This window comes from Chelonoidis abingdonii, chromosome 2, assembly GCF_003597395.2.
Source record: "Chelonoidis abingdonii isolate Lonesome George chromosome 2, CheloAbing_2.0, whole genome shotgun sequence".
In the NCBI taxonomy this organism is placed as follows: Eukaryota; Metazoa; Chordata; order Testudines; family Testudinidae; genus Chelonoidis; species Chelonoidis abingdonii.
This window is the reverse complement of record NC_133770.1, coordinates 9,816,168-9,832,875: the sequence shown is the minus strand read 5'-3', so window position 1 is coordinate 9,832,875 and position 16,708 is coordinate 9,816,168. Positions and strand designations below refer to the sequence as shown.

General features: G+C 44.0%; 1 protein-coding gene across 3 annotated transcripts in view; it reads right to left on the bottom strand.

Moving 5' to 3' along the window:
- Positions 1-14,554, bottom strand: part of CCDC13 (coiled-coil domain containing 13) — a 38,902-nt gene extending 24,348 nt beyond the window's left edge. Inside the window, exons 1-6 of one of the 3 annotated variants that reach the window (XM_032772394.2) lie at positions 14,457-14,554; positions 9,781-10,007; positions 7,292-7,440; positions 3,355-3,497; positions 2,261-2,350; positions 1,065-1,181 (exon numbers count right to left, since the gene is read on the bottom strand). In XM_032772394.2, coding sequence (XP_032628285.1) covers positions 1,065-1,181; positions 2,261-2,350; positions 3,355-3,497; positions 7,292-7,440; positions 9,781-10,007; positions 14,457-14,525 — 795 coding nt within the window. In that variant the 5' untranslated portion in view covers positions 14,526-14,554. The other 2 variants (XM_032772371.2, XM_032772380.2) reach the window with 2 other exon arrangements.
- Between the last annotated feature and the right edge of the window lie 2,154 nt (positions 14,555-16,708).

The following is a 16,708-nucleotide window of genomic DNA, read 5'->3' as shown; positions in this document are numbered from 1 at the left end:
TCAATATTTAAAGGTTGGATATTCTTCTTTCTTTAGAAAGGAACCACTCCATAAAATGTCTGAATTGTCCTTACAGTGAAAGGTGAATCAATACTATATATATGTGGAGGGGGCGTTCAGATTGTACTACCTGGCCACCAGTATTAACAGACAGAAATCCGTTTAGTCACCCTTATTAACAGGTTTCAACAAATGTAATTATTTTCTCATATAACAAATACATAACCAGTCATTGACCAAAACACATCAGGTGCACAATGGAAACACTGACATCTTGCAAACCCTTACAGACCTGGGGCTGTCTGTCTTACACAATTCCAAAGCAGCCACACTAAGGAGAGCGAGTTATTATGAAGTGCATTTCAATTTTTATAAAAGGGTCAGTAGAGATCTCTTTTTAGGGAAGACATCTCCTCTCTGATCTCCATGGCAGGTCTCTTATGCAAAGTAGTAAAATCAAAGGGAGTGTCATGCGGGAAGAGTACAGAATAATGCACTGAAGAGCCATAGTGAATCAGGAAGGAATAAGTTGCTCTGAAGCCCCAGTTCAGCAAAATGCCTAAGCATGTGCTTAACTATAAGCATGGACTTAAATAAGATTTAAGCCTATGCTTAAAGCTAAGTATGTGATTAAATGCTTTGCTGAATAGATATGCACTTAGGGACATGCTTAATGTTAATCACAGGTTTAACTGTTTTGTTGAATCAGGGCATAAATGTCTTACAGGACTTAGAGCCATATGATCAGTAGAAATATTGGAAAGTTACAGTGGCCCTGGTAGACCAGGAATTTCATGTAGCTCAGTGTTCTACACTCTAGAATCCAATCAGCGTTATCACCCCTCTTGTACCTTCCTTCCTGGTGTGGATTAATAAATAATGAATCACTATTAGTGAATCATTACTAATAGTGAATCCTGGTGTGGGTTAATAGATGAATAGTGAATCAAGGAGGATAATCAAAACCAAGAGAAAACGAAGCACCATTCTTGATGTAACTAACTGTCTCCATTACAGAAAGCAGGCCCAGATCACTATATACATTACAAGATGTGGACTGGTACCTTCTGCATCATCTTTAGTTCCTGTTTTGTGGTTTGGAGCTGATTGCGATACTCCATTGCTTTAAAGTTGGCTGCAGTTAATTTTTCTTGCAAAGCTTTCAACTCTGGACTTTCAGGCTTTGAGAGAAGGAAAATGTATTTGATAAGGATGGAATCCACTACAGAAAACAGAACTGACTACCAGAAAGGACAATTCGTGACTATGAGGAAAGCTCAGACGTGTCTCAGAGTGGGTTCATATAGAACAGCAATGTACATGTACATCCTGAGAGATACAGTGACCTTTCGGCAAAGGAGGGCTCAGTCTACAAATAGGTCTGTCTAAACCAATCTGCCTTGAAGAGACAGAGGGACACCCTTCATCACAGACCCAGTGCTAGTCAGCCTGTTCGCCTTGCCTGCGTAGCAGTGGATTGTGCTTCCTCTAATAATAATGATACTCTACATCTTGTGAATCCTCAGAAGTGCTTCTGAAAATAATAATGAATTAAGCCTTAACATTGATGTGAAATAGGGAACTATTATTACTCCTCTTTTTACAGATGGGGAAACTGACGGTTCAGTAGTCTGCCCTGGATCCCACAGTCTGTCTGTGGCAGAGCCAGGAATAGAGCCTAGCTCTCCCTGACTCCAATTCCTATGTTTTAGCTTCTGGGTCATCCTGCCTCTCCAATGCCTCTTCTACCGTCCTTCCACTAGGCTCCCATGCTGCGAATAACTCCTTAACTGAATTGTGTTATTGAAAGAAAACAAAAACAAACCACAATGCAACTCTGACAGAACTTGGCAGGGACCTCTTAAAAATTAACAATAATTGTTTTTTTTAATGTATGCAAATAATTATCAATTCTCTTGTCCCCACAATTCCGATGGTATGTGGTAGATCATGGCTTGCTTTGCGAGCTCTGAAGCTGATATGTACCATAACCATCTTTTAATTTGAGGCACTGTAAAGATGCAGCAGGGAGAGAGGGAAGATCAGTTGACCAGATCACAACACTTTTTCTATTCCAACACTATAACCATCCACTCAAATGCACTCATTGAGTTTGAACATAGAGCAATTAGGACAGATTATAACACCAATGGTCAGGAGAGATGATTTCATCATGATGAAAGAGACTGTACAACATAAAGGAACAAATTATTAGTTGTCATTTTGAATTTTTCTATAAAACAAACAACATAATTCATACCGAGTTTCCTTCCATCCTTCTCAACACTGATTGCTTGATTCCTGAGTCATTGCCACCAAGAGACTGGATTTTTCCCAGGGCTGTTTGTAGCTGAAACACACACATTATGGAATGCAGACAGTGATGAGAGCGTAACTCCAAGGAAGATTAAACTGAAGAACAACCACCACCTCAAAAGGATGTGTGGTTTTTAATTACTCCAGCAAAAATGTCTTCATCTTCCACTAAATTTTCAAGGTAGACACATAAATACACATTTCAAAAACACATAATTCAATCTCCCCTAGAGAAGCTGTGTTATTTTACTAAGAGAAAGAATCGCAACCAGCTGCTGACTTGCAATTGTGGGATCGGTCGTCAAATATGGGCATCGAGGGATGCTCACATTCAGGAGTTAGGTACATAAAGCAGGTATCTACTTACCTAAATGTAGCTCAAGTCCAATGAAGATGGAGGCATGACATCAGAACATCCTATTATGATGCCCACATCTAAAATTGGTTTGCTCAATAAGATGTAGACTTTTGAATTCCAATTCACCCATTTTATATGAAAATCATGCAAAATTCAATAAAATCAATTATTTTACCTAACCCTATGACTCCATAGGTATTTTAAAGGGGAAAAACCCTGCTGTGTAACACCCCATGACTGAACTTTAGGAATAATGTTAGGATTCCTTTCATTTAGCTGGGACAGATCTACAGTTCTGTTGTCTCATTCTCTGAGTGCGGAGAAATAATTCCTACCAATAAACAACCACTCAGGAAGGCATATAGAAAATTGCTGTGATTACCCTTTGCACAAGCATCTGCATTTTCAGATACAAATTACCAATTCTAACTGGCATTTCATGAATCTCTGGCTCATTATACCTCATTCTCATCCTTCCAGAAAGGATGGAAACTGCTAAGAGAATAACTCCATCTGTCCTCCCAAGGGCAAGCATGAAAAGAACCCATGGCAAGAACTGATGCTGTAACAAGCTGACCAGTTGCAACAGGAATCAAAACCAGTTTCTCAAGCAGACGTTACCCTCAGAAAGCTACTGGCCTGATTTCAGAACTCTACCATGACAACAGAAGAGACCTTACTTCTTTTTCAAGCTCTTTGACTTTGTTATTCAGCTGTTTCACTTTGGCTTTTTCACTCTCTGTCTCAGCAGTTAGCTCACGATTCTTTTTGGATAGTTCCACGATTTTAGTAGCTGCAACATCCCCTGCTAAACCAGACATCCCTGAAGAAATAAAAAGAGAAATGCATAAAATGAAGGAAAAATCTTAGCTGCAGGATCCAGATCAACTGATGTTTTTGCTCTCTGCCAAGAGCATAGTGTATATTCATAACCGAACCTCCTTCACTTAGGTCTGTACTAAGCACAACTGCACGGTTAAAGAGAGAGTGCATAGCAAGAGGGGGAGAGGCATTCGTGATCTAATTTATGCAACTCAGCTCTCAGTTAGTGCTTAGCCAATATCTTATCATGGTGCTGGAGGCACTGTGTTCCTGGAGGTACCGTCTTTGGCATGAGACATCAAGCAGAGGCCCTTTCCACTTGTGGTCATGAACCCCTTGTCCATGCTAAGCTATAACCCACATTTCGACAAATACCGGCAAGAATGCAGCTGCACTGCCATAAGCACTGGTATAGACAAGACTCGGACGGTTTGCTCACGGTATTGTGAGAGCCTGTTCTGAGAACGTTTTTGTGACATGGTGGTGAAAATGCCAATTCCCTGTTTGCACTGGCAGCTTAGCACTGGAGCCGCTGCTGAACCAAAAGGTATCAGTTTTGATAGATCCTTTCACTGTTATAAAGGGTTAGAGTCCTGTCTACATACCAAATGGGTAATTGCACTGTTCCTATTCAAACATCCCTTGCACTTTCACATGGGTTCTGAATAGCTGCACGGTGTTACTGTACACTGTCAAACAGATGCTACATTCTCCCCGAGTTGTAGGTAAGTAATCTCCATATACCATTCAGACTGTCACGTAATTGCTGATCTGTCCCCTCAGTGTTTCAAGCTTTGTGAAGACTTGTTTGCCAATGTCTGTAAGGATCCTCGGTATCTCATACATGAATTTTGATGCAGTGTATGAAACCCAATTAATTCTAAATCTTTAACGAAAACGTTATGTCTCGTACAACACAATTTACTTCAAACGGGTTACACAGAGTGTGGGCCGGGGAGAATGTGACCGGATGTTACTATTTAAAATTCTTGCAAAGAAACTAATTCATCTATTATTGAAAAATATATCTGCATCATTCTTGCTCTTTTGATTTGATGCAACACTTCCTCCCATTTCCAGGAACTATTACCTCTCCTCCTCATCTTCATAATAATTAACAATTAGTGATAATTATTGTAATAAAAACTAGTAAACAAATAGCATTTTCATGCAAGAGGCTTAAAGTGCTTTATAACTCAGAGATGAGTGAGACTTATTATCTCCATATTACAGAAATGGAAAATTGAGATACAGAGGCCAGATTTTTAAAGGCATTTAGGTACCTAATTCCCGTTTAAATCAATGGGTGGTAGGCACTTAAATACCTTAAAAATCTATCCCAAAGTGACTTGCTCAAGACTACCCTGCGTGTCAGCTGCAGGGGCAGAAACAGAATTCAGTAGTCCTGGCTCCTAGTTTCTAGCTCTAACCATTGGACATACTGTCTTTTGGTTATTAAATTTAAGATACAAGGAATAATAAAGCATGAATGTATAAGCTATACGTCATTCAGTGGCGTTTATTGCAGTTATTGCTCCTTTCCTAGTTCAGGTTTCAGAGTGGCAGCCGTGTTAGTCTGTATCCGCAAAAAACAAACAGGACTACTTGTGGCACCTTAATAAATTTATTTCAGCATAAGTTTTCCTGGGCTACAGCTCACTTCTACGGATGCATAGTTCAGTCATTGCAGCTACTCTGGGCAACGACACCTGGTGGAAAAAGCTAGGACTGCATGTCTAAATTGTTAAACACCCCGTAACATTTAAGTTTTACACAGTTTTAATCATAGCTCTCCACCTAGCCAGGGCCCCAAGAGGGTGCGATACAAGGCTTTAAACAGGGTAGAGATGCAAAATGAGGAATGCAACACAAAATAACACAGGAGATATTTAAGTCTGTGGCATCTGTTTCGTCAACATGACTAAAGTTTCTAAAATTTGACTTCCAGGATTTATCATTTTTGATGTCAGCAATAAAAAAAGCTAACGGATCTGTGTGGAACTGAGGTCCGTTTATGTCTCAGATGAGTTATGTGCCTCCTGTAAGATACAATAAATAAAGAATAATATTTTGCCTTTTTATAACACCTCTCATCTAAGAATCTCAAAGCTGTTTTACAGACATTAATCCTTAGAGTATCCTTCCCTCTGACATCCAAAATATCATTACTCCCATTTTACAGATGACAACACAGGTTGAATGACTTGTTTAAGACAACGTAAGGTGTCAGTGGCAAAACCAGGACTAAAACCTAGAGGTCCAGATGCCCATTCCTCTGGACAATATCCACAACTTCCATCTCAGCTGAGAGATCTGATTTTACTGACTTGCTTACCTGGAATTTATTAAGGAGAAAAATGACAACCAGAGCACGTAATTACAGTATGACTGAAAGAGCAGCATTTAGCAAGCCCAAACTTTTCTTTAGAAAAAGAGATAAAAGCATTAATAGAAATGGTGAGATTTTAACAGGAGAAGAACTACACACTGAATGATGATGCTAAAAGCACCTGAGTGGTTTCACTAATGGTGACACAGTTGCTTTACATCTTTGGAGAAGGTTCTAATGCTGCCTCTGCAAACACATAAGAATGAAATTCAAGCGTATCATAATAATGATTCAATGACAGTGACACCCAAGACAAAGTTTAGGAGCACAACCTCTAATCCCCACCAGCAATTCTACTATGTCTCACTGTAGCTGGTACAGGCCCACATAAATTGCCTGTGACAAAAGGCCTGCTCTAACCAACATGAAGGCCTGTGGTAGCTGACGGAAGATGCTTTTGGTAGCCAAAAGGAGAGGTCCACAGCAGTCAGTGAAAACAAGTTCAATACACTCTCGCATTTTATTTTCATGTGCTTGTAGAGGCGGCGTTAGAACCTTCTCTGTGCAGCACACTAAAGCCCTCTGGAGGCTACAGTGAAAGGCCACTGGCAGTTAGTGGAAGAAGCCCAGAATGGCCCTAAAAGGATTCAGCCAGGGGAAAAGAACAATACACATGCAGCACAAAGAGTATTTTTTCCTCACATGAATAAAAGCACAGAGTGCTGCAGAGATGCTCCTCATCGGCCATGACTACCCAGACACCACTTTTTGATCCGCTTTCTCCTCGTTTTAAAGATGTTCTGGCCTGAAGTTACTGGGCTCGCTCTCCCTGGGTGCCATTTCAGTTGCAGGAATCGGCCAGAGAGTAGAAGAAAAGTGACATGCAGCCTAAATTTGATACCACCATTCCCCAATAATTTCTGATAGTCAGGAAGAAGAAAAGCCTCTCATATGATTGTAGAGAAACCCTAAAATATAACAGCAATCAGGAGAAAGACGGTATCTTGTAACACACCTCTGTGATATAGCTGGGAGTTAGGGACATCTCCAAACCCTGTCAGGCAATTAGTCTCTTTTTAAAAAGGCCTAACTAATTCATCAGACCCAAAGCCCTCAGTTTCCCTCACTCTCTCATACAGCATCAGTGCAGGGGAATTACTATAGCCCTAAGACTGCAGCGCATGATTTTTGAAAGGCTGAGAACCTGCAACTCCAAATGAAGACAAGTGAAGCTGCGAATGCTGAAAATCCACAGTGACTCCTGCCGGCTGGGTACTGCGAAGCGGAAGTGCTGAAGGTGCAGTAGCATGTAGAAAGTGAAGAGATGAAATATGAAACACTGTTATTAACTAAACTATTAACACAGTCCTGTTACCAGCTATTGTTATGAGCATCAAGCAAACACAAGTTCCTACAAGATGGCCTGTCATGCCGCAATAGTGAGTCTATACATTTGTTCCATTTACCTTTCAGGGCTAATCTCTCCTCCTCTATTTTCTTTTGAAGCTGCCGGATTTCAAAATCTCTCTCCTTCACCAGTTTGTACAGTCTGCCATTTTCGTCTACGACCTCTCGAAGCTGATCCTGAAGCTGCTCGTTTTCATCCTCAAGCAACCTAGAAAACAAATCAGCAATCATGGCAGATACCACTGTGACGGACTTCAAATAAATGCTCAGAATAATAAAATTAATAATAAGTTTAATTACACATAAAACCATTCCTAATGAGCTATGTTCACTAGGGAAGAGTATATTAAGTTTTGAAAGTCAATAAATTCATTTAACTTCTATGCTTCTTGTCTTTGGCTGGGACAAGCTGTGGACATATCACAAGAAAGGTAGCTCTGGTAGGACTCCTGACTAGGTTACTGAGTTAACTGTCCTCAGCTTTAGGTATCTGATTCTTCTGAGAAAGCTACACAAGTTCCCACCCCAGTGTCTCTTTCTCCATACCTGGAACAATGATCATCAAGATCCATGGATATTACACACGCCTTTCACAACACATGGCATACCTCATCCATGCCTGGATAACAGTTATGTGGATGAAACCAAACAGTCACTCACTCTCAAATGAACTCACATGGGAAATTGATAGAAGACAAAACACTATTACTTGTGGGTGAACACTTTTCACAAAGCGATTGCTCTATCTCTGCCCCATCAGTCCTCATTCTCAAAGGAAACCGGCACAACCCTTTCAAAAGACAAGCCTGGAAGCTTAAATTCATGTAAGAATAGCCACACTGGTCAGACCTAAGGTTCATCTAGCTCAGTATCCTGTCTTCCAACAGTGGCCAATGCCAGGTGCTCAAGCGGGAATGACCAGAACAGGAAATCATCAAGTGATCCACCCCCCATTGCCCATTCCCAGCTTCTGGCATTCACTGCTCTGGTAGACTCTAAAAATCATGGACTGAACAGAAACATTGGATTTTATGGCTTTTTACAACAATCTGTAACCACCAACTAACTCTTTTTGTCCTATAACTGCAGAGGTGTTAACAGGCCACTCTACCTAGACTAGACCCTTACAATATGGGCTAACTACTTATGATAAACAATCTGTTCCCCCTGTTGCATTTGCTGAAACACTTGGAGTTCCTTTCCCATACTTGAAGAAGAGCTCTGTGTGGCTTGAAAGCTTGTCTCTTTCACACACACAGAAGTTGGTACAATAAAAGATATTACCCCACCCACCCTGTCTCTCTAACCTCCAGAGATTGACATGGCTCCAACAACACTGCATACAACAATGGAATATATCTGCCTTAGGTACTTAGATGGCTCCCATCTCCACAGTATCTGAGCACCTCTCAGTCTTTAACATGGTTATCCTCACAGCGCTCTTATGAGGAAGGGCAGTGCTATTACCCCTGTTTAACTAAGAGACACAGAGAATCTAAGGGACTTGCCCAAAATCACACAAGATGTTGGTAGAAGAGGAGGAATTGAACATGGGTCTTCCAGAGCCCAGACTAGTGCACTAGCCACTAGACCATCCTTCCTTGCTTTTCTTAAAGAGTCCCCATAAATGTCAGTTCCTGAATGGAAACCAAATCATGCCTGTGCAAAAAAGAGAGGCGTTTTTCTCTGCCAAAATCAATTTCTGTGTTTAGGTACATATTCCCTGTATAAATATCATTAGCAGAGCCAATTTAAGGAAAGCTTCAAAACATACATAATTAAGTGGTATGTCCCTGATGTAAACCCCAGATTAAAGGGAATTCAAAGCCTTCTGCAATATTAAAAAAGAAGAAAAGCAAACAATGCAGCCATCCACGCAGAGAGGTGAAAAAATAAGTCATTCCCAGGGTCCTATCCAATTCCATAGAGACTCGTACAGTAAAACAGTACCTTTTCTGTTGGACATAAACTTGTGAATAAATACATTTTTAAACAGTAATGAGGTTAATCAGGATTAAAGTTTCAAAATCCAACCTTCCATTTCCAACTTTCCACATAAGTTTTCTTCAGAGCTGTTTTCCAAAATTTGACCAACATTAGTTTTGACAGAGGAGGATGAAACTCCTAAATGTCTATAAACAGACTTTTCTCTGAGAAACATCTCCATCACATCATATAGCTTTATTATTTAAATTTGAGAATAAACTAAAGCAGAAAGGAGGGAGTAGGTCACAGTAGAGTAGAGATGAGCTGCGGAGAGATAATCAAAAGCGCCAGTGAGGCCCCGGGCCTTGGCATGAGCTGGCACCTGCTCTGCAGGCATGGCAGATAGCACTTCCCCCTTCACAGGGATGTTATGAGGATAAATACATGGAAGATTATGAGGTACTCAGATACTACAGTGATGGGAGCCTGATAAGCACTGAAGACAGACTGCCAATTCATGATTTCAGTAGTGATTTTACATATTAATGTCAGTGGGAGTTTGTAGGACAAGGTGCTAAAAATAGTTCTGTATCCATCCTAACAGTGTGAACTGTACTTTTACCTTTTGCTGATCTCTTCATTTGATAGCTGTCCATCTACCTTAAATAGGTTTAAATCATCCTGGACTCCAAAAGTCTCCTTTGGGCTGTTGGTGCTGCCTTTCTCACGGTGCTGCTTTTCTTTCTTTTTCTCCATCACATTTTGTAGCCTCTTCTGTTGTTGCTCCTGTAAAGCCTTAAACTGGATTTTTAAATTTTCATTCAGTCCTCTGTCGGACTCCATGGTTGGCTAAAAACAAAACAAGCAAAAAAATCAGAGCAGAAGATTATAGAATGAGAACCTTTTCAAAACTAGCCTCCCATCTAACTGGCCTCTTTGTGTCCTTTCCCTCTCTCTCCTCTGCTCTGTCTTAGATGCCACAAATCAATTTTCCACTCTGGTAGTGGTTTACAAACCAGACCAGAGGTAGCCTTCCCCCACACTTGAAGTTTAAAAAACAATGAATTAAATAATCATTTTAAAAGACAATCCAAACAAAAACCATAGTAGTAACAAGATCTACAGTATACTGATTAATAGGAACATAGGAATTGCCAGACTGGATCAGACCTGTGGGCTTTCTAGTCCAATCTCCTGTCTCTCACAGTGGCCAGTACCAGATGCTTCATGAGGAAGGGGCAAGAAACCCCACATTAGGCAGATGTGGGATAATCTTGTCTCACGTTAGGTTTCCTCCTAATCCCCAAAAGTTAGAGATTTGCTTAAAACCTGCAGTGTTTGGTTAGTATCTCTTCCAAAATATTTTAGCATTAACTATTGTAACTCTGGATATTCCTGTTATTCATATAAATGTCCAATCCCTTTTTGAACCTTACTAAATTTTGGCCTCAGTGATCAATGCCTTCTGCTACATTCCACCACCTTATCTCTGTTTGACATGGATCTAGAATGTAAATTCTCTGGGCAAGGAGAGCGCCTTCTTAGCTGACTAAAGTACTTACAAACACTTTTGGTATGACTTATATAAAAGGCAATAATTTATAAAGTCATGGTCTCCAAAAAGTAATTATATATTTATCTTAGAGAATATTTCAATTGTCTTGAATGCAGCCTTTAGTACTGGTTTAATGAAGAATTAACCAGAAGTAATGATTATCAAATCCCTTAATCAATTAGAAAACCTTCCACTCCAAGGTCAGTGGTTTATGTGAATTAAATGAGTTTGGTGTCCTCAGTCTCATTCCACCACCCATCCCCTTTGTTGGCAGTATCAGCAGGGCTAAGAACAGGCCATGGAGACTGAACTGCCTTCTCTTACCCCATTACAGTAGAGCTCATCGGACCCAATCGAGATTGTGACTCCATTGTGCTAGATGCTGTACAAATTGTTCGGTCTATAATAATCTCACTCAAGGTCCTAACAAATATCATTCATTGCAACCTCTGACAATTTGGGGAATCTGTTTATGTACAACTTACAAATTTTGATTGATCTTGTGAAGTTATTGTTATATCATGGAATACACCTCTATGTAGACGTCCTGATTTTATAGAGACAGTCCCAATTTTCTGGGTCTTTTTCTTATATAGGCTCCTGTTACCCTCCACCCCCTATCCCGATTTTTCACATTTGCTGTCTCGTCACCCTACCTCTGTGTGAATGTGGAACCCACCATTTGCTGATAGGGGCTGCAGCTCACACCCACCAGACTAGCAGGGCCGCCTAGAGGATTCAGGGGACCTGGGGCAATGTGGGGGAGCTGCGGTGCTTGTACTCACTTGGCGGCAGTCCGGGTCTTGGGCAGCATTTTGGCGGGGCAGCTTCAGTCGCTCCACGTCTTCGGCAGCACTGAAAGGCCCCCAGCCACTGAAGACCCAGACTACCGCCGGGACAGGGCTCAAAGGGCCCCTGCGGGGCCCAGGGCAAACTGCCCCACTTGCCCCCCACTCTGGGCAGCCCTGCAGACCAGAGACAATGCAGAGTCATTATCCTTAATGACTGTGCTCTGACTGCACAATGGATATGCTAAGCAGGCTGCCTGAGCAGAGAAGCAGGAGCAGAAAATCCTCAGCAGAAGGACAAAGAAACAAGGCAGAGGTAGGACTAGAGTGACCAGACAGGAAACGTGAAAAATCAGGACGGGGGTGAGGGGTAATAGGAGCCTATATAAGAAAAAGACCCAAAAGTCAGGACTGTTCCTATAAAATCAGGACATCTGGTCATGCTAGGCAGAACATATAAACTTGAGACACAGAGACATACACATAGGAGAGAGGAAAAGACAGGAGGAACGCTTTCATAGTGGGAGTCCAGTTTAACTGCAAGACCAGCAAAGGATCAGAAAAACGTTAGCTGACTTATTGAGGCTCTATGATTCTAGAGAGAAACCATGAAGTTAAGGGAAGGATTTCAGACTTTTCTCAGAGTGCCCCACCCAAGTCCAAAGAGCTCTCTAGAGGGGTATGAAACTGAAGCAGGGAAACGTACACCTGTGTCAGAGCCGTAACAAGGAATTTTTGCACCCAAGGCAAGTGCTGGCTCCAGGCTCTTCGGTGGCAATTCAGCAGTGGGTCCCTGAGTCCCTGTTGGAGGGAAGGACCCGCCACTGAATTACGAATGAAGTGGCGATGGCAATTCGGTGGCAGGTCTTTCCCTCCGAGAGGGACTCAGCGACCTGCTGCCAAAGAAGCGGTGGCGGTAGAGCTGCTGCCAAAGCACCACTGCTAGCAGTAGAGCTGCGCCTCTCTGCTTTGCACACCCAAGGCAGGTGCCTCACTCACCTTGCCTTTGTTACAGCACTGATCTGTGTTCATTATTTTGAATAGATCTTTATGTTGCTTGTGCTAAGTAAAGAATGGTGTTTAAGAATCCTGTGCAGAGTCCATGTGTCTGTTGGTGTTCACTGTCATGGGCCGCTGAAGAGGTAAAATGTAAACCAGAAGGTTCACGCCTTCAGTGGAATTCTGGGGAACACAGAAGTGCTGCTGGGAAGGCTTAGGGGAGACAACACTATTTTCAGGACTCAGGCAATTGAGCTGCAGGGTCCCCACTGCCAAGAGGGGTGTCAGATGTGTGATCTACAGCAGGAGTGCATGTCTAGAGACCCAAAGTCAGAAACAGTACCTAAACTCTCTCCAGCTTCAGCAAGCTAAAGGCACGTGGGATTCAGTGTTTGGATCCCTTCACAACAGACTGCTGAGTGTCCAGCAGGGGGAGCATGACCAGATTGTGCATCCTTTTTGACAAAAGGGTTGATAATTTCACAAGCATGAAGAACAAAGTACACTCTTCCTCCAGACAGTCCGATCAAAATAGGATTGAGGCACTAAACAGGGCAGTATGGGGAAGGCTGTACCGTTGTTGTCTGCGGGTAGCAGATTTAATTTTCCAGGATGGTCAACCCAGTGCTAGACATATTCCAAGAGCGTTTTTTAAAAGAAAAAATAACTCAGACATGTTCTTAAAAAAATAAAACAACCCCAAGGTAAGAAAACACATTTAGAGTGATGAAAAATTATTTGACATATTACACATACAAGAATATAAACATACATATGAATGAATGAATGGAATGAATGAATGGCAACCATTCCTCTTGAAAGACGATGGCGTAAGTGCCAATGTAATTCAGATACTGTGTGTCATGTGCAGCATCGCAAGTGGCTAAAGAGTCCAGTACATATGTAAGTTTCCACAGACATATGTAGGGGCTCAGGGGGCAAACGCACAGACCTATAGCAATTATTTGTGGCCACACTGCATTACACAGGTATCCTACATTACAGTTCAGCATTGATGTCCTAGCTCAGCACCGTCAGCCCTCAGCCCAGGTGTATAGGCTGAAGCCAGCTCCTGCCATTGCAAAGGCATTGGCTGGGGACACCCCCAGCGCACAAGACAGTGCCAACCTCTGCCCCCAGGGGCACAGAGAGAAGTCCTCGCCCCCCCCCACCTCATGGGCATAGCGAGGAGTACCCCTGCCAACCCCAGAGACCCAGCCTGGAACCCCCCCACCCCCAAAGCTTGGCCTGGAATCCCCCTCCGGCCCCAGAGGCCCGGCCTGGAACCCCCTTCCCTGCACCCCAGAGGCCTGACCTGGAACCCCCCCTCCGGCCCCAAAGGCCTGGCCTGGAACCTCCCCCCTCCGGTCCCAAAGGCCTGGCCTGGAACCCCCCCCCTCCGGCCCCAGAGACCCAGCCTGGAACCCCCCGGTCCCCAAAGCCTGGCCTGGAACCCCCTTCCCTGCACCCCAGAGGCCTGACCTGGAACCGCCCCCCCTCCGGTCCCAAAGGCCTGGCCTGGAACCGCCCCCCCTCCGGTCCCAAAGGCCTGGCCTGGAACCGCCCCCCCTCCGGTCCCAAAGGCCTGGCCTGGAACCCCCCCCCCTCCGGTCCCAAAGGCCTGGCCTGGAACCCCCCCCCTCCCGGCCCCAGAGACAGGACTGGAGCCCACGCCCCCCAAGAGCTCAGAGAGGAGCCTCCCAGCCCAGAGGCCTGGCCTGGGGCCCCTAACCCCAGGGGCACAGATAGGAGTCTCGTCCCCCCACCCCCACGGGGCACGGCCTGGGCCCAGCTCCACCCGAAGCCCAGGGGTCCCCTGCCAGCCTCAGCTCGGGGTCGCTGGTCGCGCCACGCCCCGCACCCACCTCCTGCGGCCCCTCACGGGCTGCGACTCCCCCCTAGAGCTCCCGCGTCCCCCAAAGCCCGCCCCCCGGGGGGCCGGGCAGCGCCACCAACCCAAGCCGAGAGCCCGCTCGCCGAGCCGCCGCCCGGAGGAGGACGCGGTGCGGTTCCCCCAGCAACCATCCCCGCGGAGACGGGCCGGCCGGAAAGCAGAGGCGGGCGGCTTGGAGTTTTACGACATCCGGGGCATTTCCTGAAGCGGCACGGCCTGTGGGGGAGCGGGCGGGGAGGGGCGAAGCGCGGCTGGTGAGTGCAGGGGGTGCGCGCGCTGTGTCTGTGCACCGCGGTGCCCGCCCGTGAAAGGGGAGGAGATTTACAGAGTCCTGCTTCACCTGAGCCATCCCTGGGGCTTTCCTTTGCCAGCAGATGTCAGTGAAGTTCCCCTATATCGCTCCTTGTCATCCTGTGTAGGGGGGTTAGACAGCAAATGTGAAAAATCGTGTGTGTGTGTGTGTGTGTGTGTGTGTGTATTTTTCAAACTGGGGGTTGGGACCTTTTTTGGGGGGGCGGGTTTGCCAGGTTGTTACATGAGGGGGGTTATGAGCTGTCAGCCTGTACCCCAAACCCCACTTTTCCTCCAGCATTTATAATGGTATTAAATAGATAAAAAAGTGATTTTAATGTATGGGGGGGGGGGTCGCACTCAGAGGCTTGCTGTGTGGAAGGGGTCACCACTACAAACGTTTGAGGACCACTGTCCTGTCTGGTTCCAAGATTAATATTGGCCAAGAGCTAAGCAGCAGAGCTTTGACTGAAACAGCAATGTCACTCACATTAAATTAGGCACTGACTGTAATTACGTACCAAAATGTGTCACTTCAAGTACAGTTGTAGTTTTCAAAAAGTAATTTAAAGTGTTACATCATATGCCCATCACTTCATTAACCTGCTATATGTTTGTGCTGCTTCATCGATTGAACTCTGTTTCTATTAAACCTGTACCTTTCCATAAGATGTTTTAATTTTAAGTCAAGTGGCGAGATACGTGCATGAAAAGTTGGTGAACTCTGAATAGCTACATCCTGATAGTCGGTACTAGAAAGACTAACTGCTTTTTGAATACAGAGACTGGAGAAAGTGCTATTTACCCTTTAAGGACATGTTGGGTTGGAACAAAACAAAAGTTTGGGTTTGTGACTGAACAGTTGAATCACCCATGATTAGATTTTTGGTAGTTAGTAATTACATGATACCGTCCCTGTCCGCTATAGGCCACTTTCTTTGTTGGTGCCTTCCACTTGGTCAGTCAAACTGAGCAAGCTCATAGACTCATAGACTTTAAGGTCAGAAGGTACCATTATGATCATCTAGTGTGACCTCCTGCACAATGCAGGCCACAGAATCTTACCCATCCACTTCTATAACAAACCTCTAACCTATGTCTGAGTTATTGAAGTCTTCAAATTGTGGTTTGAAGACCTCAAGCTGCAGAGAATCCTCCAGCAAGTGACCCATGCCACAAGCTGGCAGAGAAGGCGAAAAAACCTCCAGGGCCTCATGCAAATTGCCCTGCAGGAAAATTCCTTCCCAACCCCCCAAATATGGCGATCAGCTAAACCCTAAAGCATGTGGGCAAGACTCATGCCGCCAGCACCCAGGAAAGAATTTCTCTGCAGTAACTCAGATCTCATCCCATTTCTAACATCCATCACAGACCACTGGCATACTTACCTGCTGATAATCAAAGATCAATTGCCAAATTAATTGCCAAAAATTAGGCTATCCCATCATACCCTCCGTTCTCCATAACTATACAAAGCTTTGTCTTGAGCCAGATATGTCTTTGCCCCACTACTACCCTTGAAAGGCTTGTTCAAGAACTTCACACTCCTCTAATGGTTAGAAATCCCCCTTCGTCTAATTCAAGTCTATAACTTCCTAGTGTCCAGTTTATACCCATTTGGTTCTTGTGTACACAATTGGTACTAAGTTAAATAATTCTTTCTCTCTAAATAATTCCCTTGAATATATTATCGAAGAGGCAATCACATTCCCCTCATCAACGTTCTTTTTGGTTAGGCTAAAACAAGCCAAAGCTCTTTGAGTCTCCTTTTCATAAGAACAATATCAGAGGGGTAGCCGTGATTAGTCTGGAATCTTGTAAAAAGCAGCAGAGAATCCTGTGGCACCTTATAATAGACTAACAGAACTTTTTGGAGCATGAGCTTTCATGGTGAATACCCACTCGTCAGATGCAGGTAGCTGGAAATTTTCCAGGGGCAGGTATATAATATGCTAGCAACAAGCCTTAAGAGATAACGAGGTTAGTAATCAGCTGGAGGATGAGGGCCTGTTCACAGGCAGTA